Genomic DNA, 27,122 nt, shown 5'->3' on the forward strand with positions numbered 1-27,122 from the left:
TATCCTGTGCCTGCCCCCCAAAGAATGCATCAATAATTGTGAATCTAGTCTAGACCACTGATTGTTGTTCGGCTGGGGTTCTGTTCCAGGCCAGGGGTCCCGACTCCCCAGCAAAGCAACTCACAAAATATAGGCTATTGAAATGGCGAAATGAGGGCCCCCCGCCAAATATGATTGGGGGATTCTTGACATAAACATTTAGAGAACCACACCACTGAGTGCTAAAGATCTGAGTGTTGGAATTTAGAGAGAGAGAGAGAGAGAGAGGGAGGAAGAGGGGGGTGTGAGAGAGAGAGAGGGGTGAGAGAGAGAGATGAGGAAGAGGGGGGGTGAGAGAGAGAGAGACGGAGGAAGAGGGGGGTGCAGAGAGAGAGAGAGAGGGAGAGGGGGGGGTGAGAGAGAGAGAGAGACGAAGGGAGAGGGGGGGTGAGATGAGGGGCTGCTCTGGGGGAATGAGGAGGAGTGTCTCCTTCCTCGGAGCGCAGTGACTGAAGGTAGGAGGATAGCGTTTCATCTCGTTTCTTTTGTCATGCTAATTCTCGGGATTATTCCATGTTTCCATAACGAGAAAGAAGTTAAGATTCGCCTGCGTTCATCATCAGTTTGCATGGGAAAGAGAAGACAGAGGTTAGTGGGACTCGATCGACTCCTGCAGTCCAACTCCGCTCACGTCAGTCTCAGTAAAGTTTGTTCAGATAATGAAGGCTCTTCTTCTCTCCGCAGACCAGACGGTGATGCCCCGTCCCGTCCTCTGAGCGCTCTTTCGTCAGCTAAATGACATGACTTGAAGGTTTTTAATTGTCGACATTTATTTAAGTCATTTATAGTTTCAAAATAGGCTGCGCTATTCATATTTAAATTATCTCTGCTCTGGTCCATACTTTAATTCCGTTAGAGCTATGGACCATCACCAGAGCTATATTTAAATTAACTTGGTCAACGGTAGGCAGCCTATTAAAGTTTTAGAAGCTACGATTTGCGAAGATTACTAAACAAATAGGCTAGTGTTTAGAAAAACCTATAACCTTAGTTGGAATGCCAACAAATTTCGATGTTGTTTCCTTAGAAATCAATTGGTCGTGGACACTGCACAGAGCATAGTCTGAAGTCTCAGCATAATAGGCCTAGCTATGATGCAAGTTATCTGAAATTGTTTATTCAGCCTTGTGACTCAACATGCGTGTGGAGCATCTCGCACGTGCATGCATGCGCTTTTATCCGGCGTGCGTGTGTGTGTGTGTGTGTGTGTGTGTGTGTGTGTGTGTGTGTGTGTGCGTGTGCTAGCCCCGCAGGAGGGGTCATGTTAAGCCTTAATTGACCCGTATCCCTATTAACAGTTAAGGATCACTTGAAGTCTAAGACAAGTTGAATGTTCATAATCTATGCTCACACACAGAGCAGAGGATATTGTGTGCACAAACTGCACATCGTATAGACCGCCGCCTATAGGCCTATGCCTGTATTTAGAGTAGACCAGGTGGACATCAGGGCTAGGCAAGAATCAAGGAGAAGATAAAACATATGCATTGCACACTGTTTGAAGCTCCAGAAAAGAGTGGTGGAAAGAGTACTCTCATGTTTTTTTGTGCCTAAAATTGCAAACACAGTAAAGTAGAAATACCTAAAGTGTAGCCTACTTAAGTAGGCCTACAGTACTTGAGTAAATGTACTTAGTTACTTTACTTTTACCAGTGACTTCTTCATAGGCAGTTTTGGTAATTTCAAGCGTTCATAATTGTAGATTTTGAGGGGCCATTGACATTGCCATTGACAATGAATGACCAGCTTTAACACAAACATTGTGTAAACGCAAGCATTGAAGACAAAGGTGAGGGCGCAAATTGTGCTTGGCCGGAATGAGATGGTGTATGATCAGAGTCATCAGGTTCTTATAACTGCCAAGGGTGCTAAACTTGAACCTGAACTTGGCACCTTTCATAGTTTAATGGTGTGCCATGGGTACTACCTGTCTTTAGTCAGACAGACACATTATCAACACACAACAGTAGTTTATTTCAATGCAAAGCAATGCACATGCATGTCGGCTATCTGAGTGTCTGTCTGTTGCGAAAGCGCCTCGCCGTCTCCCTCCCGTGATGCGTGCGTGGTGTGTGTGTGTGTGTGTGTGTGTGTGTGTGTGTGTGTAACCTGACGCCTCTGTGTATGATGATATAAGAGCGCCCCTCACTTCACACGTGTGATTTATATTAATGCAAGAACAATGGCTTCTATTTTAGCATAATTTTAAGGGAGAGAACATTGCTATTAGATTGGAATCCTTATCGATGATGATGTCATTGGTAGGCAAGTTTCTGAACTGTGACAACTGTCCATAAAGCCCACCAAGTTAAGGGTTACCCTGGTAATACCACAGTTAATTAGTGCACAACTGGTTCCAGAGGGTCCCTAGCTAAATTATTGATTGATTGGTAACCAAATGGCAAGAGTGTACAAAAGTATCCATTTGTACTCTCTCAGAGTTATGGCTGTCCGTAGCCTGATACATACCAGCCTGGGGGTCCTTGATATGTAAAAGTTTGAGAACCACTTTTTATGCGAGCATAATATGTAATCAAATCAACAAATTGAATCCAATGAATGAAAGTCCCCATAAGTGTAACTGAACAAACAGTGAGCATTAGTTTGCTCCACTGACTTTAATGTCCAGCAGGCCCGTAGTCTGTGTGATGCAGTATAAGGCTCTCGCCAGCTCCTGACGCTAGGCCGGCCTCTTCAAGTGTGTGGAGAGTGAAGAGTGAGCTCATGCTGATTGATTGTGGCCTGTAGCCGACGGTGTAAAAGGATACTCTACTTCCTGTAGGTCCGCTCGCTCCAGCCGGCGAGAGGAAACCGAGGAAACCTTGGATCAGAGTCAGACCCTCCGTCTGTGCTGTCTCTGTCTGACTCTGTCTGTCTGTCTGTCTCTCTCTGTGTGTGCGTGTGCCCATTATGCCTGTGGTTTGAGCTGTTGTGTGAGACTTTTGAAGTCACTCCACTCACACTGTCTCATTGGAGCCAACAGTAACAGCAGTAATTTGGCCTTCCCATTGTCTATTTAGTTTAGTGCTTAGTTTGGTTATTTTCACAATGGTACGATACAAATTACAAAATATAGAATGATAAAACAACATCGATAGGCTACAATGATAACAAAAACATCTTGTACCAGATTACAAGCAGATTATTTAAGCTTTCTTAGGTGACATGAAAAAAGAAAGGAACACCCCAGGGTTATCTCACAGCAAAATAGCATGAAAAAAGAACAGAGTGAACTATGGCCTGTGGGTTTTGAACGGGTGGGGGTATGAAATTGAGTTGAAGTTTGCATGCTTTAGAGCATTGCATTCCATTGCTGTACATCACAGTATGATGCGATAGTGGTGACTGGTGACGGTCACACTGCGTGTTGAGATATTGTACATTCATATCTGGGATCAGGTCAGACCAGTACAACCACAACTTACGCTAATGTTAAGAGCATCTCCACTCGGTCAAGAGTGTGGTGGTGGGGGGAGAGAGGTTTTCATCCTCCATTCCTCTCTCTCCATCTCTCTCTTTGTGTCTCTCTCCCGCTCTCTCTCCTTTCCTGCCTCACCACAAGGTTTGTCAGGCACTCAGTCACGCAGTCTGTCACACAGTCACTTGACTCACTTCACTAGAGTCAATTACAGTATCACAGGGGGACAGTTCATGGCCCTCTTCAGGTCCTCATACTTTAAGCAGTGGCACGCTGATTAGAATCAGGACTAAGACAAGAAGAAATGCAAGAAATGCATTATTATTATTATTGGCATGACATGGAGACAAACTAATGTTAACATGATGTGGAGACTGCCTGTTTGTGCCTCCTCGGTTCCTCCTTATTGCTACTTTGCTAAAATGTATTTATTTATATGTAATTTAAGCGAGAAAGAAATCGAAAGTGGAAGATAAAACACAGGAGAATTGTTATCTTGAGCCTGAAATCATGAGTATTCATAGACCACTGGTAAAAAGGCAGACATTAGAATACAGCTGCGAAAACATTGCAGTCAGTCAGTCTCCTAAACAGGGTGACGACAATAACAATATCAAAAGAAGATAAAAAAATCTGACCCGTCTGAACTGAGTGCGTGCATGCATGCATGCAAGAATGCTTGTGTGGTTCAGAGTCATTGATTTGACTGCCAGAACTTCTAACAGAGTTTATTTATTTTATTTCTTTTTTAGTAGCACACCACATGTACTTAAATGTCGCAAGCCGCTATTCCGGCATTGATTGTATGTGTATTTCTTTCTACAGATTTCTCCCTGTGTCCTTTCCTTTTGGTAAACCAAAACCAAAGTAATACTGAAGGAGGCCAGTCAGCCGAGGAGCATGTTTCCCCAGAAGAGTCCCATCGCCACTTTCGGCTATGGTTCAGGTAGGATGCATTCACTTTGGCCTATGGTTCAGGTAGGATGCAGTCACTTTGGCCTATGGTTCAGGTAGGATGCATTCACTTTGGCCTATGGTTCAGGTAGGATGAATTCACTTTGGGCTATGGTTCAGGTAGGATGCATTCACTTTGGGCTATGGTTCAGGTAGGATGCATTCACTTTGGGCTATGGTTCAGGTAGGATGCATTCACTTTGGGCTATGGTTCAGGTAGGATGAATTCACTTTGGGCTATGGTTCAGGTAGGATGAATTCACTTTGTGCTATGGTTCAGGTAGGATGAATTAACTTTGGGCTATGGTTCAGGTAGAATGAATTCACTTTGGGCTATGGTTCAGGTAGGATGAATTCACTTTGGGCTATGGTTCAGGTAGGATGAATTCACTTTGGGCTATGGTTCAGGTAGGATGAATTCACTTTGGCCTATGGTTCAGGTAGGATGAATTCACTTTGGGCTATGGTTCAGGTAGGATGAATTCACTTTGGGCTATGGTTCAGGTAGGATGCATTCACTTTGGGCTATGGTTCAGGTAGGATGAATTCACTTTGGGCTATGGTTCAGGTAGGATGCATTCACTTTGGGCTATGGTTCAGGTAGGATGCATTCACTTTGGGCTATGGTTCAGGTAGGATGAATTCACTTTGGGCTATGGTTCAGGTAGGATGCATTCACTTTGGGCTATGGTTCAGGTAGGATGAATTCACTTTGGGCTATGGTTCAGGTAGGATGAATTCACTTTGGGCTATGGTTCAGGTAGGATGAATTCACTTTGGCCTATGGTTCAGGTAGGATGAATTCACTTTGGGCTATGGTTCAGGTAGGATGAATTCAATGACCAGTCGCTGTTTCCCGCTACCTTTGACCTGACCATTCACTGAGGCCCTCTATAGTCTATACTTAACTATACTTACTTACGGACCTGAGTTGCACTGTACTTTTCGATCTACACTACAAATAATCTCCTCATCAAAAATAGCGAATCTATAAACCCAGCCAGGACTGTCAGGACGCCTCGCAACCGAACACATCGTGAGCTTGTAGATCTGCTATGCTTGACAAATGCCCCCTCCCCTAGAATAGGGATGCTGGGGTTGAAGTGGTTAAGAATCACAGAATATGGAACACACATGGACTGCTCATCAGGTAATAGTCAAAAGTGACCTTCCCCACCACCACCTGGCCTATTTTGCCTTTGAGGAAATAACAGCTGTAAAACAGCTGTTGTTTCAAGATAATCATGCTTCTAAAAGGAAGTCTGGAGTCACATTAGATCAGTGGATTACTCTTTTTTTAAGTCTATTGTTTTCATTCATTTTGAAGATACTGCCTGTCACCAGACTGGAAAATGCATTTCATATCCATCATATGGGTCACTTTAATGTGTAGTGAACCAAAGTAAAGTAATATGTGTCTGGAATATGACCGTCAGCATGTTAAAGACATTGGAAATAATGGTCACATAACAATCTAATTATCTACAGTAGGACTATATTTTAACCATTCCTGAATCCTGGTCGGACAATGTGAAAACTGAAAATACAATTCTAAAATGTTCACATGACTGAATGGCTTTGTCCACCACTCAGGCTTTTTATATGCAGACCATGGGGTCTTCAACACGGGGTTCCTGACCCCTAGGGGGTCCTCAGAGTTACTACAGGGTCAGGGGGTCTACCAAATCTGTGTGATGGGGAACGTTAGCCAAAAATAGCACATCTACAAATTCACAACGCTTCACGCTATTTTTGGAAAGTTGAGGTAGAGGGAAAAGAGCAGACCAACTACAGAGCCGCCAGTCAAGTTGACTAAATATTGAGGATTTGAAAGGTTCATTGTCTGAACATACACAATATGTACACATAGTAACAGAAAATTAGTCATGTATGAAGCTAATCTATCTATGAAATCCATGAAAAAGTTTAATCTGCAACAAAAAATGTATACAATAGTTGGGGTCCCTGCTTCATCTGTCTGATGAGGTTCCCTGATGTCGACGGTAATATCTAATTACAGCACACAGCACAGCCATAGGTAAACTGTGTCTCAGATAAGTCCAGGAGTCATGACAGGAGTGACATCGCTATCCTCACAATATGGGGTCGGAATCTTCAAGTTTGTTTGATAGCACTCTGTTTTGTCTTGGCGGACGCACCAGCATTTTTCCATTTTTAGAAGACACTTTTAGCCACTGGCCCAATGTTTGCATTGGACTCAGAACTGTACCAGACTGCATTCTTTTCTGGTTTTTCCCATCTTAGTCAGCACATGCGTCTGCTCCTCTCAGCTTAACTGGTGCTTATTAAGCAAGGTAGCTTTCCCATAACAGGGTTTTGCATGTAACAGTGGCCGCCACTGCAAGATTTGAAGTAGTACTGCCTCAAGATCACATGTGCAAGAGGTAGATGTCTACCATGCAGGACACGGGTTCCAATCTCGGGTGGTACAGAAAACAGATTATGCTAATAGGCCTATATAATTAAAAATAAATAGAAAAGAGAAGAGAAGAGAAAAGGCCCAGTACTTTTTGAGTATTGGCAGATTCTACTTAGTAAAGATGATTATCTACTATTTATTCCTGCCCACCCGCGTAGCTATACAATCCATGGCTATATATATCAAAGTCCATCATTGCTTTAAAAAGACTATAATGTAACCCTGTGTTCTCCAGACTGTGTGAAGATTGAACACAGCTTAGGAGGATCAGTGCTGAGGGGCTCCCGCTCCAAGGCAGAGCTCCAGGAGCTGATGGAGACGCTCCAGCGCAGGAAGAGCGCGCTGGAGGCCAGCCTCAGGGCGGCCGAATGCAGCCGCAACTACCTCAGCGTGCCTTCGCCTGCCGGGCGCCCTCCTCCCACCTCGTCCAGGACCTCCTACTTCTCCAGCAGCAGCGTGCCCCCCTCGCCTCGGCAGGGGGAGCGGCCCCTCAGCCCCAACTGTTTACTCCGGCACCACGCCACGCCTCGCCACCGGTCGCAAGACAGCCTGCTGCTCTCCGCCAATCTAGCGGACGGAGGCTCTTCTCTGCTCTCCTCCTACGGTGACCCGCCTGTGCCGCGCTCGCCCCGGGTCAAAAGCGGCGCGGCCAGCATGCCCTCCAGTCCCCGCATGGGACGCAGGGTGTACTCTCAGGGCCGCACGGGGGACCACAGGCAGAGGAAGTACTCCACGGGCTCTCTCAACGGCCTGAGCACCCACAGCCGCTCCCTGCCCCGCCTGAACCGATCGGAGGCCCCTCCGCTCTCGCTGCTCCCGGTACCCGGCCGCCATGCGACGACAGGTGGTCCCCACAGAGGAGAGGGGACGACAGGTGGTCCCCACAGAGGAGAGGGGACGACAGGTGGTCCCCACAGAGGAGAGGGGACGACAGGTGGTCCCCACAGAGGAGAGGGGACGACGGCGTCAGCGGCTGTGTCGCGGCGCAGCCTGTTGTCTCTGGAGCAGCCACCGGATGTGACGGTGACGGCCAGCATTCCTGGCGCGTCGTCCCGCAGGTAGGGGCTATCACGATTACACACAGGGGTAATATAATTCCATTTTTGTTATGGACATACAAAATAAGTAGACAATAATGTTAACAGAAACACATAAAGAGCTAGCACCGAATGACCATAAGATCTGTAAATCTGAGAGTGTTCAATTTGTACAATTGTACAATTGCAATTACAACTCTCAGAGTTAAGGGGCCGGTCCATGCAATTAAAACATTTGAGAACCACTAGTATTAGTTGGACTCCTAGTGTGCCATATAGTGTCGCAGTTAGTAAGTGTCATACATATTCTGAAGAAGTCTTGACAAGTCGGTCTTATAATGTACGTAAAAAAGAAAAGTTGCCACAGACACGGACAAGACCAAGTCTTTGCCACGGACACATTTATCATGTATGGAGTATGGACATATTGATGCCTACTGATTACATATTGAAGTTGATGATTAATTGTCACACAAATAATTGCGATTAAAGTAGGGAACTTAAATAATAATACATAATCGGGTATAGTATGGGACCATAAAACATTTATTCAACTTTTTTTAATGCATTAATTGCATACGCTATTCGGCGATATATTTTCTGCCTATTCGGGCCGAAACCGAATAGGCTGAAAATGCATTTTTTGCCATTTTCTGCCGAATATTTTCTGCAGCCGAATATGCATCACTAGATTTTAGATTTAATTGTGCTTTTTGGCGTTGGAAATTGGAACATTGTGAATAGAAATTACAATTCCATTTGTCTTTTAGGTTTCGTAATAAAAAAGTGCACAGGGCTGATATGAAAAAAAACTGAAATTATACCAAGAAATTACTGGCATTTTCTTTTAATGTATTTATACTTGAAATAGCTGAAATAGCTGCTCTCCAATCTTACAGCGCGCCAAGAAGTTGTAGATCTGCTTTTTTATGTAGGAAAATGTTTCAACACGATTATGACGATTATTACAAAACAATTTGCCATAAGACGATTGTGTAATAATTGTGACACCGCCACCCACCCGCAGGGCCAGCATGTCCTCGCTGAGCTCGCTGGGCTGCGAGGAGGAGGAGGAGGGGTGGAGGGACCCGAGGGGCTCCTCCACCTGCTTGGACCTGGGCCTGGGAGAGAGGAGGCTGTCCTTCGGGAAGGGTGGGCTGGGGCCCGGCCAGAGGGTGGGCAGCATCACCTCGCTGAACGGCAAGGAGGAGCTCAGAGACTACCACCTGCACCAGCGAGACGAGCGGCTCAAGGAGCAGAAAGTGCAAAGACTGGTGAGTTTGTTGTCATGTTTTGTGTGAGGGATATGAGCTTAAAGGGATCCAAAGGTGATCTGAGTGAGTGAGTGAGTGCATTATTTGTCTACAACTGCATGTCTTGGTGTCTAATTGTCTATTATCCCATTCAGGCCTGACGTCGAAATTAAAAAAAGTTTTCAAAATCATGACAATTTTCTGAAAGCAGACCTATAGCAGACCTATGAGCTTGTAGATCTGCTATTTTTTAATAGCTAAATTATAACATCATGTTTAAAACATCAAAAGGGGTTCCCGTCCAAATAGTACCACCTACACCAGGGTCACCTATAGCAACAACTAAAATGTAAATATGGTTTATTCGTATATTCAACCAGGTTAATTTAATGGTTGTCTGAAGCTCATTTTAGCTTACATAAAAGTTATTAGTAATCAGAATCAAGTATTATCCATTAGTAGAGGCCCTAGGAAGGGTCCATGACACGTGCACCCTCCTGATTCGTTTCTCTAGTTTGGTTTTTGGCATCCATAGGACCTCTAATATAAAGATTTTGATGATCACACGAATGGGTTTTATTACCCCTATAGGTCTGCAGGATTGCTGGCTGGAACGCCGACAGGTACTGTTATGGCCATGGTGTAGTTTGGATAATGTGTGCACACACACACACACACACACACACACACACACACACACACACACTCAAAGTCAAAAGTGTCACCCTATTGTGTCACACACATCTCCGCTATAGCTGCCTCTCCGTGTCTATCAGGAGTGCCAGCGTCTGGAGACAATCCTGAGCCTGTGTACGGAGCTGGGCCAGGTGAAGAGAGAGGCGGTGGGCTCCTCCATGTCTGACCTGCAGAAGATCAACAAGGAGCTGGAGAAGCTGCAGGTCAGTGGTCGGAAGAAAGTACTTTTTCACTTACAAAATATTATATAATGTTACACAAAGTCAATAAAACATGAAGGAGATTGCCCAATAACCCTCCAGGGGCTTAAGAAGTGGCATTCTCCAAGAACATCTGTACATTCACAGGACAAAAACGACATCAACATTGAATAATGCAGATCTACCACAATTAAAAACACATATCATATAAACAAAATATATATACACTGTATGGACAAAATAACAAGAAAACAGCAAGTCACAAAACAGGTTAAATTGGCAGACCGTAAGGGAAGTATTTGGTGGTTGAGAGAAGTGATTTTAGAACCTTCTTTAATTGAAGATAAGACAACTTTTTACTTAAGTAAAAGTATCAATACTACGATGTAGAAGTATACCTACTCGGTTACAAGTAAACATCTGGAATTCAATGTACTTGAGTAAAAGTACAGACGTATTGGTATCAAAATGTGCTTTAAGTAGCTTACCAAAAGTAGAAAGTAGCCTACTCATTGCGCAGAATGTCCCATTGTGTCCCAATGTCCCAAGTTTTCAAATGTTTCACTTTTGAAAATCTCACAATGCTCACAATGCGCGTGCATTGTGGGCTTATAGATCGGCTATTTTCAAATGGCTGAAATGTATATAGGGCTGAAGTAGACATGTTTTCTTTTAAATAAAAAGTAACTAAAGTTTTCAAATAAATGCAGTGGACTAAAGGTACAATATTTGCCTACTTGCCAATGTAGAAGTATTGTTATCTGTTGCCTCTCCTATGCTATAACAACATCCATTTGGAAAGAATTGTGGACAAAATCCAACGACAACAAAACATTCTTTAGTTTTGGGTCAGAGAGGCTAAAGGTCAAATGCTGAATATAATGGACCTTGACATGAAAAAGGTTGGGAAGCACTGCTTTACACCATGCACTGCTGCAGGTCTCGGACGACGAGGAGGACTCCGTGTCGTGCTCCGACTCTCCAAAGGACGGCTGCTTGGAGGCCAAGGCGCCGGGCAGCGGCGGCAGCAACGGCAGGGACTACCGGCTGGCCGAGGAGCGTCCGGGCAGCGGCCTGCTCCAGCCCAGCGTCTACAGGGAGACCTGCAGGTCGCGCTCACCTGCAGTCAACCTGAACAGCAGCGCTGCTCCCTCGCCTTCCGCTCAGCACAGAGCCAAAGTAAGACTCCCCTGTGTACTACAGTCCAAATATGGATAGGAATGTGGAGTTCATCAATGCTGCATGACACACGTGCAAACTCTGCACGCACGCACGCACGCACGCACATGCGCACACACAGTAAACACACTGAGAGGCATACACTGTAAAAACTCCTGAATGGCATTTTTACCACTTTTTAACTCATTATAGGCAAAAAGTTTCACTAATGTTCAAATATATACTGTGTATTTATTCTTATTTTGTATTTTCTTAATCACAGATCTGCAAGCTCACAACACACCACATCATGACTTGTACTGAGCTTGTACAGTATTATATCAGTTGTTTTTGCTATCAGGAATAGGGTTACGATTTGGTGTTTGTGTAAAAAGCTGACTTAAAGTCCTTTTCATTTACACACCAACAAATGAAAATGATGAGAGATGTTTTGATATTATTGGATGAAAACATCATACCTGATGATGCCTCATTCATACAGCTTGATTCAGAACAAACATTGTATCACTTTATTGGTGCAGAATATTGCCATTGGCAGCCATTCTGTGTGGATGTACACAAATACACTGTTAGAAAAAATACAATATCCCGCAAAGCAAGTTCAATCACTGTGTTTTGTTGGTGTCATTAGTCAGAAGGTTCATTGTTCCGAAATTACTATCACTATCTCTAACCCTAACCTAAACCTAACCGCAAGCACGGGAGCAAACCTAAACCTAACTGCAAGCACGGGAGCAGTGCATGTTCGGACTAACGGGACTTCGGATCTATGGGCAGTAGCGGTTTTGTTCTGTAGCTTCAGTTAGCTCATAACATTAGCCACTGTTGCGGCATTGCCATAGGGCGTTGCAGAGTCTGGGTTAACACTTCCGCGTTGCGGCCTTTCAGGGCTTAGGAGGCACTCCCATTGGCTTAGTCTGCGTTTCAGAGTAAGCATGACTATAGGTCCAGACTAGCCAAACCCGAGCAAAAATAGGCCAGGCTTCACCTGGCAAAAAACGTTCCCAGACGCATGAGCTTAATGTAGATGGGATAGTTTCAGTACGTGACACCGGCACACAACACAAGTATTAACTCATCCATTATTTTGGTGTCTCCAGATTATTAAAAAATATAAATACTGCTTTCAGTATTTATTTAAGATGTATTAGGTTTTAAGGTTATTGTAACAGACTAGCAGTACATTTTTATTGGGGGGGGGGGGGGGGGGGCAAGACATGGCCAAAGCATTTCCGTGCATTAGGGTACAGTATACAATACATCTACAGTGTACAGTATGTTTGCATTATGTGTGAGCAGCACGGAAACATATACAGTAGGTTCCCACTCTTGGGGCCTGTGAGAGGATTTCTAAACAGTGCAGGGCCTCTTGAGGAATTCCTCTTGCATGTATTTTGCTAAGCTATAGTCCACACGTTTACCCCCACGACACACACACACTTTTACTAGCTCAGTCACCACAGAGTTACAGTGCAAAGCCCCCTCGTGTAAAAGAGGGGGCGCCATTTTTTTCCACTCCGGATCGGTAAAGAGTCGACGCACTAGCGGTGTGTCTGGTTTTAATGATAGAAGCTCTCCTTGGAACAGTTTGGCTGTAGCCATCAGCCCCGCAGTCTCTTCAAGGAGGAGGAGGGGGGGCAGGAAATGACTTTATCCCCAGTAGAATACGTTTGTGTGTGTGTGTGTGTGTGTGTGTGTGTGTGTGTGTGTGTGTGTGTGTGTGTGTGTGTGTGTGTGTGTGTGTGTGTGTGTGTGTGTGTGTGTGTGTGTGTGTGTGTGTGTGATGTAAAGATGTGCATGTCGTCGCTGTCGGGTAGAAACCTTCTATGTTCCAATTCCAAACTGTTACTTTTCAGAAAATGTATATATTGTTTTTATTATTATTTATTTTTTCTGAAAAAATTGAACGGATGTAGTTTATTATTATATATTTAAAACAAAATAGAAGAATGGCAGAGATCTTGTGAGTTGTAGATCGGCTATTTTTACTACCTTTGTGTGACATTGTAGGGCATTCATTAACAAAAAAGCAATGAAAGTTGAAATATGGAGATACAAGGTTTCTGCCCGACAGCAACAATGTATGATCTATAGTTTTTTCGTGTATGGTAGAGTAGTTATAGTAGTTATTGTGTGTGTGTGTGTGTGTGTGTGTGTGTGTGTGTGTGTGTGTGTGTGTGTGTGTGTGTGTGTGTGTGTGTGTGTGTGTGTGTGCGTGTGCGTGCGTGGCTGCCTGCGTGTGTGTGTTCGTACAAGTAGATAATTGTTCACTGTGTGTGGGTGCGTGCACCACAGGGGGATAGAGAGAATGTGTGTGTGCATATGTGCGTGCGTGAATGGGGAGAGAGGCTGTATGTGAGCACAATTACAAAGGCATCTATTTTTTCCAGATGTTTTGCTCTTTACAATGAAGCTATTGTATGGAGGAAGGTTTTGGGTTTGAATCAAGGATATAATAATAGTATATTTATGAATCATCCAGGACCTTCTATTCTCTTTCCTGCATTTCCAGAGCTACATTACCTACGTATGGTGGAGCAGGGTGCATTCAGTAAGCCCTAGCTTTACAATGCCTTTAATTCAGTGTACTCCGACACAGGCGGCCGTATCAACTTTTATGTGAGTTTTAAAGGGTCGTTATTGGCCATGATTTACATTTCATGCCAACACAGGAATTGTACTCAAGACATGCATGAAAGAGCTTCTCAGGTAACTATTTTCCCAGTTGCTGCTACAGTCACAGACTTTTGTGTCTTTTGTTGTAGTCTAGGACTAGGTCTTGTATTTCTATGTATTGATACCTGGTCTAGTTTTCTTGGTTCTTGGTTCTCTCTCCCAGCTGTATCTCAAGTGTAATCATTCCACTTGTGTACTGTATATCTGATCTGTTCCCCAGTTTGATATTATTGGATAAAAACAGTTCATACATATGATGCCTCATTCATACAGGTTGATTCAGAACAAACATTGCATCACTTTATTGGTGCAGAATATTGTTCTTTGTTTCCCTAGTCAGTCCTTGTGTTGTTATTTCTCAAAACCCGAACTGTCTGTACTTACATCCTTGCGAACTCATGATATGTCATCAGTCGCAGATTAAGTACTATTCCAATTCTCAAGTTCCCATTTGGCCAAGTACAGACCAAATACCCGGATGTGAACTTGACACTTTGCGCTGCAAATTACCCAGAATGTTTTAGTTTTCACCGCATTACAGCAGAACCACCGTACTCGGAAGTATCTACTCCCGAACTCCCAAGGATGCTAGTCTGAACTTCCAAAGTTTGGGTATTGAGAAACGGCCATTGTTTGGTGTTAGTTCATGTTAGCTTGAGTTTGTATTGTTCCGTTCACATATATTAAAACACTACACCGCCTGGCTGTCCTGCTTTTGGGTTCTCGCCTCACCAGAATGTGACAGTTGCACTTCCAATGTAGGCCTACATCCTGTATTTTAAATGCAGCATTACAATTCAACCAACTGAAAATGATTATGAATACACCACTCTCTAATGGTCTAATAATTACACAATGTGAATACAGCTACACTTTACATATTGCACTTTGCATTTGGTCAATACACCTAAGTAAGTACATCATGTATTTGTTCAGTACTTATATCTGTGTAGACCTATACCTAAGACAATACTTTGAGAAAGGGCTATTATAAACTAAAGGGTTGCAAAGCAAGCAATATTCCATTGGAAATTACCTGATGCTTTAGGATCTGTTTTGTCTTACCGGTAAATTAAATACCTACAGTGATATGAATGTATTTGTATTGTAGTATCAGCAATAGATGAAATAAAGCAGTGGTTCTCAAATCGGGGTCCTGGGACCCTCAGGGGTCCGTGAGGAGTTAAGGGTCTGTAACTCAGAGAGTGTACCTGTACTTGGAATGTTCCATTTGTACACTCTAGTAGTGTTTATAGATTGTGGGTCCCAGAGATGAAAATGGGGGTCTGTGGCCTAATGCGTATCAAACTGCAGGGGTCCTTGAAATTCAAATGTTGGAGAGCCACTGAGATAAAGTATGTGGGTGTTCAAGAACTGTGGTGGCAGTTAAAGCACACTGAAAAAATATTTCCATTTCACAAAGTGGAATGGAATCCTGCCCTCGTTGTCAGCGAGCCAGGTTCCAGTGAATTAAAAACGCAGCTGTGGCTCTAGTCCACCTTGGCAAAGGATGGTGTGCAGTGGCTGGGAAAATGGTTTAATAGCATATCAAATGTATGGAAAGAACTGATTTTTGTCCAGAAAGGGACAGTTTGTCACAGTTTATGAGGACTCTTACCAACTTTCTGTTTAAACTGTCAAGAAATCCTTTTCATAATACAGCTGGCATATTGACACAAGAATATAAGGATGCACAAATAGGCTACAACAATAATAATAATTGAAATCATATATTATTATATATTATATATATATATTATATTTTTTACGAGCTATTGTTGTGTGGTGCAGTTCCCTTCATGGATCGTTGACTTTTACAAAGTTGAATGTTAGAAAAATGAATCCATCAGTAGCATCCACTTGTTCACACCCTTGGGTATTTTTTCCCAAGCACTAAAGAAAATGACGTGACACATTCATCACAGTTCATATCTCATAGCACTTTTGGAGTGAGCCAGTGTGTGGACAAAATCTTTAAAATTAAAGAAATGGCAAAAAGAATATCATATTTGCAAGCTCACAACACAACTTAACTTGTGAGCTTGTGGTTTCACTATTTTGTCATGATACAAGTAATACATATTTAGGAGCTCTTAAGTGGTTAAGAAAATGCTGCGTTTGTTTTTTCTCTACGAACGTAACGGTGGATGCATGATGTCTCTGGCAGGCCCTGGAGAGCATGCAGCTAAAACAGGAAGTGACCCACATAGAGGAGGAGAGGATTCAAGTTCTGAACAACATAGACGAGTTGGAGCAGAAGGCCAAAGACTTGGACAACCAGATGGAGGAGTCCATCAGAGAGGTACTGTACTGATGCCAATATACTGTAGAAACACAGCTATGTTCTCCGGGTTCTATGTTACCTGGGTTCTATGTTCCCTGGGTTCTATAGTCCCTGGGTTCTATGTTCCCCGGGTTCTATGGTCCTCCACTGCTGTCCTGCTCGATGTGCCTAAAAAAAACAGGCGAGGCTATTTGGGTGTCCTTGGCATGTAAATGTTTGGGAAGCCCTGCTGTGCTGTATGCCAATATAAACACAAGTGATTGGTTTCAGGCGGCTGGTGTCATTTGTCTTCCTGCAGTTCGATGGGTTCAGAAGCAGTGTGTATTGAGGCATGCCTCGCAATCATCTAAAGCTGCACACTTTCCTGTGAATATGATCCTGAGAACTGTCTTTAGTCGCTATCGGGCGGAAACCTTGCATGTCCAAAACCATAACTGTCCAGGCACTGGAAAACAGGACCTGTGTTCCAGTAGATTCAATGTAGTTGTCACTTTAGTCCTCAATATTTATGTAACTCACAGTCACACTGTGAGACCATTGGTGACACTAGATTGTAGGAAAACACATTCAAAGTATGAAATCTGGACATGCGAGGTTTCTGCCTGACAGCGAACGTAGTACTGCATCTCCCTGGTGTTTATCTGATGGTATGTTTGTTGCATTTCGAGTCTTTTGTTGAGTCGACCGCAGCCGAGCCAAAGGCATGCAACTCCCCAGATGTGCATGTGGGGACAGTGTTTCTCATTGTGTGGGCGCTCTGCGTTGCAGATGGAGGTGGAGTGTGCTCTGTTGGACGGGGAACAGGAAGCCGAGACGGCCCAGTTGCAGAGGGACAAAGAGCTCCTAGAGAGGCTCCAGGAGAAGATCGGCGGCAGCGAGAAGACAAACCTCACAGACAAGTCGCAGGTATAAACGTGCAATAATGAGAAAATAATCTGTCTCTCTCTAGTCTAAACCATCCCTGAAATCATGCAGTCAAGGATGCTAGTTTTGTCTACTTGTTTGTTTTAGTTTCTTTCAATGTAAAATGTCCTTTGGACAAAAAGTAATGGTCTCGTTAAAGGCATTATACAATTTTAAGTTGTTGTTGTTGTTATAATATATATATATATAATTAAGACTGTGTGAGTATGTGTGTGCATGCGTGCATGTGTGCGTGCTTGTGTGCGTCCGAATGTTTTAATCCTTAGGAAAGTGATGTGCTAGAGTTCCAGCAGCTGGAGAGAGAGTGTCATCAGGATGAGGAGGAGGACAGTGAGACACAGAAGCTACTCCGTGAAACAACTGAGTGCCAGCGTACTATGGTCACACGCAAGGTATGCAGCGAGCCACATGCATGCATGTTGACCACTTTTTAACTCATTTGGTCCGTTTCTACACTTTCAGAGTTATAGACATGAAAGGGCCCATTTGGAACTCCCTCATTGAACCGAACCCTTAAGGTCCCTGCGCCACACTTTCAGTATCACTGATGTAGACTACTACGCTAGGCTGAATTGCATGTATGCAATGACATTGTGCCAATATGTTCTTACACTAATGTCATGGAGACAAATCTGTCCCTAAGTGATGTACCGAACACAATTAAGATCATGGTCATCAAGGAAATTGAGAGGGAAGAAATGTAATTCATCTGCAACCATTTCACACCAGAGATGTTGGGCACAGCTGAGTTGGTATACACAGTGTTGACAGATTTTTAAAAATGCATGCGGATGTTTTCAATTTGTCCTGCAGAAGATTAAGGCCAAAACGAATGCAACATGATATGCAACTATTTGAACTGTTACATTCCTATTCTGGACATTTAATCAAGAGATTTGGGGTGGAGGGAAAAAAGCATATTTTATTTCTGAAAGGGTTGCTTTTCAAGTTTTCATAACCTGCTTTCATATGTTTAAAATGTTAATGTACAAACAAAAATGTGAGACCAAGTGAGGTTTAATGACTACATTAAACACAAGAAATTCAAAAGAACCACTCAGTCACCTCCTGTCATCTATCCATTCTATATGGAGCATTTGGAGACATCACAGGTTTCAGTTCTCTCTATTTACAGCATAATTTCAAGAGATTGTCCACAGAGGCTTTTAGACGTTTTGTAAATAGGTCTATAAAAACTCAAAGATGGAAGAAACCCAATATTTGGATTGCTATCCCCAAGAGAGCACCTAATGCGCTCCAAGTACCATATGACGCTCTTTGCTTAGTACTTTACACACAATTTTAAACTTCTATCGAGGGGAAAGTATGCTTTTATGCTTTTAACAGGACTGTAGATAGAATATTTTATTTGCCTCTTGCCACATGGAAACGTTTCACTTGGCATGATTTGTTGTTATTATTACTACAGCATTGTTGAATGATTAAGGCACAAAGCATGAACAAATGACAGCAATAATCAATACCAGAAATAAACATGAAATAATATTTAGCATGCTGTTTACGGTTTCTGTGTACAAAAGCAAAACAACAAAAGCAAAGCCAAAGGGTGGGTTAGAGCCTGTTAAAATAATTTAGTCCTTGCAGATAATAATTGGTAACTTTCAACTAACAGTTTAATGTCGTGAGGAGTAATTCCTCAAAAACATGGAATTACTTCACAAAGAATGGAAAGAAAAGTTCCCCCATCCATAAATAAAATAGTTTTACATACTAACAATGGGTACCAACAAATTATCAAAGGAAGCAGCAGTAGTAGTAGTAGTAGTGGAACGTCATGTATTTAATAACAGACAATTCTGCCTTGGATGTATTATATACTGGGGCAAAATATATTTTAGATTTAAATTAAATAAATACATTTGACTTCTAAAACAGCCACTTCTTTGGTGTTCGTTTGTGAATGTTCTCCCAATATCTTGCTGGCGTCAATTACAGTGTTTGTTTTGCTTTCCATAGGAAAGGCTGCTGGCGCTGAAGAGACAATCCACTCAGATCGCCCTTCAAACTCAACAAGAAAAAGAGCATTTCCAGAAAGAGAAAAACAATTTGCTCATCATGCTTCAGAAGGTATACTGTATGAAAGCTCCCTGCATGCAAATATTGATCAACCTGTACTGTATGTATGCAACCGTAAAGGCAAAGGCTCAACTTATGTAACTTAGATAGCATTTTATGTAGTCATACATATGCATACGTAGTTTCATTATATAAAAATTCCACTGTTAGGTTCTTAGCTTATGATTCAGATGTATGATTCATGATGACTATTTCTTATGTATATGATGCATTACCATGTTTTTTGTTTATGTAAATCGCTCTGGATTAAGAGCGTCTGCTAAATGCCTAAATTGTAAATTATTATCCATTCATCATAATGACTGACCACTGAACCACTCTTTGGTGGGTCACTTTTTTTTCCTTTTCTACACTTTGTTATTTATTACCGGTACCTATTATTATTCAATATATTTTCATAAAACATTCCCAAAATCTTTCTTTTTCTTTTTTCAGTAATTCCATGAAGAAATAAAAGAAAAATCTAAGAAATTCGATAATTAGAAAACAAAGTAAGTAGTAAGTAGTAGTGAAAATAGCCGATCTACAAGCTCACACTGTGGTGCGAAGCGACACGTTGTGAGCTTGTAGATCTGCTCCTGCCCCAGGGAGACTGATTAGGCCCAGTAGCGCTCCTCAATGTGGTGATAGCAGGCAGCTCACATGTGTGTATGTGACTTTTCCCGGGGATGTATAAATAAACAACAGCCTTGTCTACAGGAGAAGCAGAACCTGGCCTCTCTGGAAGGAAAGTACGCAGCCCTCTCTGGGGGCCAGGCCTTCACTAACAACCCTGGGGCCATTAAGGAGGTAAGAAAGAATACACGATTCACTTGCAGCTCATGCGTAATCTATCCAGCAGAGGGCGCTTGTGTGTCACAAGAACAGCACCTCACTATAATGAATTACTATATAAATGTCTATGTTGTCTGTCTCTGTCTGTCTTTCTTTTCTTTTTTCTTTTTTCCTTTAAACTCCTTTATGCTGACATTTCAGCACGCACAGTACACGGACTGCAACATGAAGGACAATGTCTGGGAAAATATAATTCCTTAGATTGGCTCCATCCTATGGCACATGTGGATGTGGAGGATCAATGGAATATGCCGTGTTCAGTGTTGCCAGTTCTTTGCGAGAGCCAGGTCTATGAAAACAAGTTTCAACCCAAATATTGTATGGGGGGTGGGAGTCCCTTGCACTAAATATATTAGCAACTACACTTTTACAATTTACAAAGGCATTTAGCAGACGCTTAATAGAAACACAAATGCACACAAATGCATACACCTATGGCAGAGGAAACCATGAAAGGCACATCAGGAGCAATTAGGGGTTCAGCGTCTTGATCAAGGACACTAACTCTGGGGGAGCCCGGGATCAAACGTGGAATCTCACGGTTCCCATCCGACAGCTCTACCGGCCACTCTACCCCTGAGCCACTGCGGGACACAACGAACCAATAATTACAAGCGAATTTACAGAGAAGCAAGCCCCAAAGTCGCTTATAATAAGCCGACATGGCAACAATGGCCGCCGTGTTTCACTGTTCCCTTGTTTGTGACCCGCTGCAGCACTTGCACTCGCTGAAGGAAAGGAGGCGCAGCGGCGGTGGTAGGGAGAGCTCCTCCTCCTCTCACCTGAGTGACAGCCTACCTCACAGACGCAGTCAGCAGCTCCTCACTCCCTACGGCAGGTCTCTGGGTCGCAGCCTGTCTCCCAAGGTGAGCCACGTACCAGCCACCTGGCAGCCAGGTCCACGTACCAGCCACCTGGCAGCCAGGTCCACGCACCAGCCACGTACCTGGCAGCCAGGTCCACGCACCAGCCACCTGGCAGCCAGATCCACGCACCAGCCACCTGGCAGCCAGGTCCACGTACCAGCCACCTGGCAGCCAGGTCCACGCACACGTACCTGGCAGCCAGGTCCACGCACCCAGGCACTGGCAGCAGTGGTGGAAAATAACTACCTAAGTAAAAGCATCAATACTGTAATGTAGAAATACTATGCTACAAAGTTGTCAAATGTATAAATAATCTTAGCAGATCTACAAGCTCACAATGTGTTGCATTGTGACGCATTGTGAGTTCAGGGGGTACTCGGGGGGAACAGTTTAAACATGTCCAAGTCCAAATTTAAACCCCATTAGACAAATACCAAGTACAGTAGTAGGTTCAGTGTGACATTTGAGCAAGATGATCTACAATGGCTGCCAGGTATCATAAAACTTGAATTAATTGTCAGAACAATGTTTGAGAACCACCGAGCTATGAAGGACCAATAAAACAGAGGGGGTGTTTTCCTCAGTTCTTGACCACGGTGTGTGTTCTTACTCTGTCCCATGTGTAGCCTCACCTGCCTCTGTCCCAGAGTTCAAGCTGTGGGAATTTCATCCCTCAAGGCTTCACTCTCTCCTCCAGGGATCTGAACACCCGACGGATGATCAAGAGTACGTCCAGATTACATTTTCCTTTAACTACCGTATATTCTTGTCATGGTTTATCGACATTTTTAAGAAAACAAATACATGATAACTTGTGTGCATAAATTGCTTGACACGCTATACACCTTTTCCCCCGGCCTAAACACATGGCTTTAGAGAAATGAACTATGAACATATCATTATCATTATTTTGTATAGCTTTCAGATATGCGATTACGTGCATAATTAATTTTCCATTTATCATAATGAAAAAATGATGATGCCTGAAGAAGGTCAGTGTAGACCGAGAGCTTGCAAATAAACATATTGATTGTGCACAGATTTGAGTGTGCGGAGCTTCCCTTTTTTTTTCTCCCTAAAATGGAAAATGAATTATGCACGTATATCTGAAAGCTATACAAATCTAATAATCTCTATGAAAATGGGCGGCAACTTGATCTGTACGTTTTCGGTATTCATATTAGCAGGCCACAACAGTCACATGTACATGAACGACGACAGACAGAAACGTAACGACTACTGCAGCAGGACAGCGTCTGAGAACAACGTGTTTCTGGAGCCGTTCTCGTATGCAGACAACAGCCTCAACACCTCAGACACCGTCAGCGTGGACAGCTCTGACAGCTTGGAGACCAGCTTCTCTGCGTGCTCCCCGGACAACATATCCAGGTCTGTAGAGCCTCCACATTTTGTCATCGTCTTTTCCGGTGTTGATTTTGTCGATTAAAACGTGGTGAAAAATGCCTGTCGACTACTCTTTTCACTGACGATTTTTTTTTATAAAAGCTACGCTTTGATGACTAAAACTATGACTAAATGTATTGCCAATTTCGTCAAAACTACACAAAAATGTTAGGGGGGGACTAGTATAGAAGAGCTCCAGTAGAACTAAAAGACAAGTCATTTTATGTTTGGTTGTGCTCTGGTATCTAGCGTATTGTGAGTTGTAAATCGGCTATTTAATAATAATAAAATCAGGCATTACAACGCCATCAAGGCCTGCCAAAATATATTTAGTCTACTAAAACTAGATTAAAACTAAAACATTTCAGATGACTAAAATATGACAAAAACTAATTTTATTCAAAAGACCATGACTAAAACTGAATCAAGAAATTCTGTCAAAATTAACACTGGTCTTTTCTCATTGTTAAACTAACACCTGTCATCACATTATTGGTTTGTCATTTTTACATTAAAAGATATTTTGGCACAGCCCATTTCAAAACACTGTGATATCCATCCTTCTCTTCCTCGCAGCGCCAGCACGACCAATATGGCAAAGATCGAGGAGATGGAACGTTTACTACGAGAGGCCCAGGTGGAGAAGCAGAGACTCCTGGAACACAGGGTAATTAAAGCCGCAAGCTAGGGTTAAAGTCATGTTGGAATTTCACCTGGAGTTATACTGTAGCTACCCAGGCATGATATAAGCCCAGCTATTGTCAATCGTGTGTGTGCGTGCGTGTGTAATGCTTTATTAACAGTTTGCAAAGAAAGCACAGAAGAGTACAGTTTAATACAAATACAATGCTAAAGGGATTGAACCCAAGAACGCACTACCTCTGCTGTGTTCCCTGCACAGTGTCTCTGAATCCGCAGCTGTTTGTCTGCGTTGCTCCCACAGGAACGAGAGATGGAGGTGCGCCGGCAGGCTCTGGAGGAAGAACGCAGACGAAGGGAGGATCTGGAGAAACGGCTACAAGAGGAGACGAGTAGGAGGCAGAAGCTTGTCGAGAGGGAGGTGAAACTACGGGAGAAACAACGATCCCAGGTGAGGATCTCAGAATGACATTCTGCATCCCCCCCCCCCCCCCTTACGAACAAATGAACACAATGTTATGGTTGCATTTTTATATCTTTACGTTTAATCTCACGGTGTGTCCCCCAGTCCAGACTGTTGACGCGGTACCTCCCTGTGAGGAAAGATGACTTTGATCTTCACGGCCACATTGAGGCGGCTGGCCACAACCCAGCTGCCTGCTTTCATCTGGCCATCACAGACAAAACCTGCAGAGGTTTCCTGGTCAAAATGGGCGGCAAGATCAAAACCTGGAAGAAACGCTGGTTCGTCTTTGATCAGAACCGACGGACGCTGACTTACTATGCAGGTGAATCCGGAAACCTCTGTCTCTCTGAAAGGTCTACATTAATTTCTGTATCATCCCCAACCATTCTTCAATGTTATTAAATACAACTGTAGCCTCTATATGCATTTACATGACTTCTACACCTATTTAGTTTTCTGCTTCTGTAAAAGATGCAACTGAAATCAAGATTAAGCTTGCAATATGCAACTGCAGTTTTCAATTTCTAACTTTCTAAACTCTGTGTGTATTCTGTGCTTCAGACAAGCACGAGACCAAGATGAAAGGAGTCATATACTTCCAAGCTATAGAAGAGGTTTATTATGACCACTTAAAGAATGCACACAAGGTAAACAAATTAAACTCTTTCTCTTCCCTTTTTTCTCATGTTCTGTATCTTTGTATAGATATTGTAAACCACTGGTTCTCAACAGGAGTCTTTGAGGGGGTACCAGGGGCTCCCCGGCTAAATGGTTGATAGTTACAAACCAAATGGACCCTCATGGGAGATTTTCCTTTATATTTCTGTTGATCGTTGCTCCCACACACGCATGCTTGATGATGCCACCCGGTGGTCTGCAAAAATATTGACTACAACTAATGGTCCATGGTGCAAAAAAGGCTGGGTACCCGTGACCTCATCAATGCATATCAAACTGGGGGTCCTTGGAATTAAAAAGGTTGAAAGTCACTGCTGTAAGCACTCAGTCTGTCTTTGATCGATGCTGAAATGTATACTGTATCTCTTCCTGTTCTTTGATTGTCTTCTATTTGCTGCATCCGTCCGTCCACCCACCACCTGCCTGGCCATGTCTTCTTTCTCATTATCTCATCCTCTCTTGTAATTACATGTACTCTACATACCCAAGAGCCCCAACCCGTCGCTGACCTTCAGTGTCAAGACCCATGACAGGGTGTTCTACATGGTGGCACCTTCCCCCGAGGCCATGCGCATCTGGATGGATGTCATCGTCACCGGTGCAGAAGGACACATGCACTTCATGGTGTAATGTGCTGATCTCTGCCCAGAGTGACACTGGGCATGGTTCTGGTGCTATTTGCTGCCTTTCGGAAAGATCCAGTGTGGATGTTGTGCAGCTGGTTTTTTTTAACCACTTTTTATATGACAAAGTTGAACAGCCAACCAGTTTTTCCTGAGTCGTTTTTCATCTTTTTCTTATCGTGTATTTTGGAAGAGAATGCATACATTTTTAAAAGGTGGATATCTAATTTTGGAACAACCAACCATCTTCATACAGAGACCTGCATACTGTACAGTATGCTGCCCTTTCCACAATTTTAATACAAATAAAAGGATCAACATATATACCAAAGTTCCAGTGTGGGATTGTTGACAGTGATGAAGATTATTCTCATCAGTAAATGGTACATTTACTTTACTGTATATACAGTAGTGCCTTTATCCAAAGTGCTTTACAGTGTGCCTTACATTCACACTGACAGCAGAGGAAACCATGCAAACCGACCTATTCATCGTGAGACGTTTAGGGGTTCAGTGCCTCCTTGCTGATGAACACTCTGACACTAACCCAGGGGGAGCTGGTGGTCGAACCGGGAACCTTCTGATTCCCAAGCAGCCGCTCTAGCACCTCCGCCACTGCCTCCCCTGTATGCAGCTGATGTCGATGTTCAACCGCACTACAAGGAACATTTTGAAACACAAGCTAAGGATTCCACATCAAACAGTGTGCAAGCACATCCCTTTAATGAGCTCCTTGAGGAGGTTCCAGGGGTACCCAGTGGAATTTGTAAATATTGCGCCTATAGTAAATAAACCATATTTTATTGCGGGCGGCTATTCGAAAATAGAAGATCTTACAGCGTGTCGCAGTGTGATGCGTTGTGTGCTTCTAGTTCTGAAATAAACAAAGTTATATCATTTTGGCATATATTATGCCATCTATAACAAAAAAAGGATTTGCACAAACTTATCCCTGACAAACCAAAATAAGGTTTGAACTGTGATGATTATTAAATGTATATTTTTGTAAAGATACAAGTTGCCAAAACCACGGGGTTAAAATAATAATGCAGATAGATTGCTAGATATTGTGACCCCATGTAAGCCACAGTGATTGCTTCAATGGATGATTTGAAGAACAATCATAATTTTATAATTTCGTAAAGTTTTCTCTTTCTCCTTTTTTACTAATAACCACATTTTATAGCAACAGGTTGATCAAAGTTTCAGTATTGCTGATATCCCAGTATTTTGTGATGAATTATATTAACTAAACTCATACGGTACTATACATTATTAATTATGCAGCCCTACACAGTATCAGCATTCATTTAACCATTTGTAAATGAGAGGGTGTGCACATTTTTGTTTAGCAACCTTTTAGTATTTTCTTACTCTATAGGTTTTAAAGTGTACACTACAGCAACATACAGTAAATTCCATATAAATGAAGCAAGCTGTGTTGCTAATGTGTTTCCTCTGTTAAAGACAGCTATGTTTGATCAAAGAGCTGCAACTGCAACAACAGGATGATGTTCAAATTTGTACTTGAAATAAAAGTACTGGAGTACATGCTTTTAAATAATACTTTTCAATGGTACAAATTACAAAGTACATTTCCTTTTTCTTATCAATGCATTGCTCTATTAATTTATAAACAAGAAATGTAGTGGAGTCAAAGTACAATATTTGTCTTAGAAATGTAGTGGAGTTGAAAGTCCTCCAAGTATCCCAAAATACTCAATAAAGTACAGTACTCAAGTAACTCATCGCTACAGAACACCTCTGAACTGTATTAGAGGCACAACAAGTGCACTGAAACCAGGCTTCTTAGCTCTGTAAAGGTGTAATTTGTGTAGCCTACATCAGGGATACTAAAATAGATTTACCTGTGGGCCACATTACAAAAATGGCAAGGGGCCAGTAGATAAAATTACGACATTAATGATACTTGATAACTTCTCTCTTTCAATTGCTTTATTTTCGCAAAATGTATCAAAGTACAATGTGCATGCACACAATATGTAAATAAATAAATGTGTTACATTTTCTTGCATAAACACAAAGAGCTGTTTCCATAACTGCACAAATTATTGCACATAACATGAGTAGCTGTTATAATAACATAACATGAGTAGCTCTTTGCCTGCCTGCCTGCCTGCCTGTCTGTCTGTCTGTCTGTCTGTCCATGAGTAGTTATTTGTCTGTCTGTCAATGAGTAGCTGTCTTACTGTCTGCCTGTCTATGAGTAGCTGTCTGCCTGCCTGTCTATGAGTAGCTGTCTGTCTGCCTGCCTGCCTGTCCAATTGTCCATGAGTAGCTGTCTGTCTGCCTGTCTGAGTAGCTGTCTGCCTGCCTGCCTAATTGTCCATGAGTAGCTGTCTGTCTGCCTGTCTATGAGTAGCTGTCTGCCTGCCTGCCTAATTGTCCATGAGT

General features: G+C 42.8%; 1 protein-coding gene across 8 annotated transcripts; it reads left to right on the forward strand.

Annotated features, from left to right (window-relative positions):
- The first annotated feature begins 457 nt into the window (after window positions 1-457).
- Window positions 458-26,355, forward strand: phldb2a (pleckstrin homology-like domain, family B, member 2a). Of its 8 annotated transcripts, none has more exons than XM_080779573.1 (20): window positions 475-627; window positions 724-790; window positions 4,283-4,403; window positions 7,087-7,909; window positions 8,916-9,162; window positions 9,897-10,040; window positions 10,977-11,216; window positions 16,060-16,194; window positions 16,945-17,082; window positions 17,367-17,492; window positions 19,078-19,188; window positions 19,897-19,986; window positions 20,748-20,897; window positions 21,524-21,623; window positions 22,082-22,286; window positions 22,878-22,968; window positions 23,245-23,391; window positions 23,509-23,728; window positions 23,968-24,053; window positions 24,574-26,355. In XM_080779573.1, the coding sequence occupies exons 3-20, from the start codon at window positions 4,358-4,360 to the stop codon at window positions 24,712-24,714; spliced, it is 3,240 nt and encodes a 1,079-aa protein (XP_080635699.1). In that variant the 5' UTR covers window positions 475-627; window positions 724-790; window positions 4,283-4,357; the 3' UTR covers window positions 24,715-26,355. The 8 variants fall into 8 exon arrangements, with proteins under 8 accessions (XP_080635700.1, XP_080635699.1, XP_080635704.1 ...); XM_080779578.1 differs by lacking the exon at window positions 724-790 and having other exon boundaries at window positions 7,087-7,695; window positions 7,726-7,909; XM_080779574.1 differs by lacking the exon at window positions 724-790 and having other exon boundaries at window positions 458-494.
- Window positions 26,356-27,122: the final 767 nt, after the last annotated feature.

This window comes from Protomyctophum bolini, assembly GCF_963924005.1.
Source record: "Protomyctophum bolini genome assembly, chromosome: 13".
NCBI classification, from domain to species: Eukaryota; Metazoa; Chordata; class Actinopteri; order Myctophiformes; family Myctophidae; genus Protomyctophum; species Protomyctophum bolini.

What these genes read in the sequence shown, in the direction of transcription:
- phldb2a (XM_080779574.1), top strand. Translation starts at nt 4,358, where the DNA reads ATGTTTCCCCAGAAGAGTCCCATCGCCACTTTCGGCTATGGTTCAG. An exon ending in ACCTCACAGACAAGTCGCAG is followed by an intron (nt 17,083 to 17,366) that starts GTATAAACGTGC and finishes TTTAATCCTTAG; the next exon opens with GAAAGTGATGTGCTAGAGTT. An exon ending in TGCTCATCATGCTTCAGAAG is followed by an intron (nt 19,189 to 19,896) that starts GTATACTGTATG and finishes CCTTGTCTACAG; the next exon opens with GAGAAGCAGAACCTGGCCTC.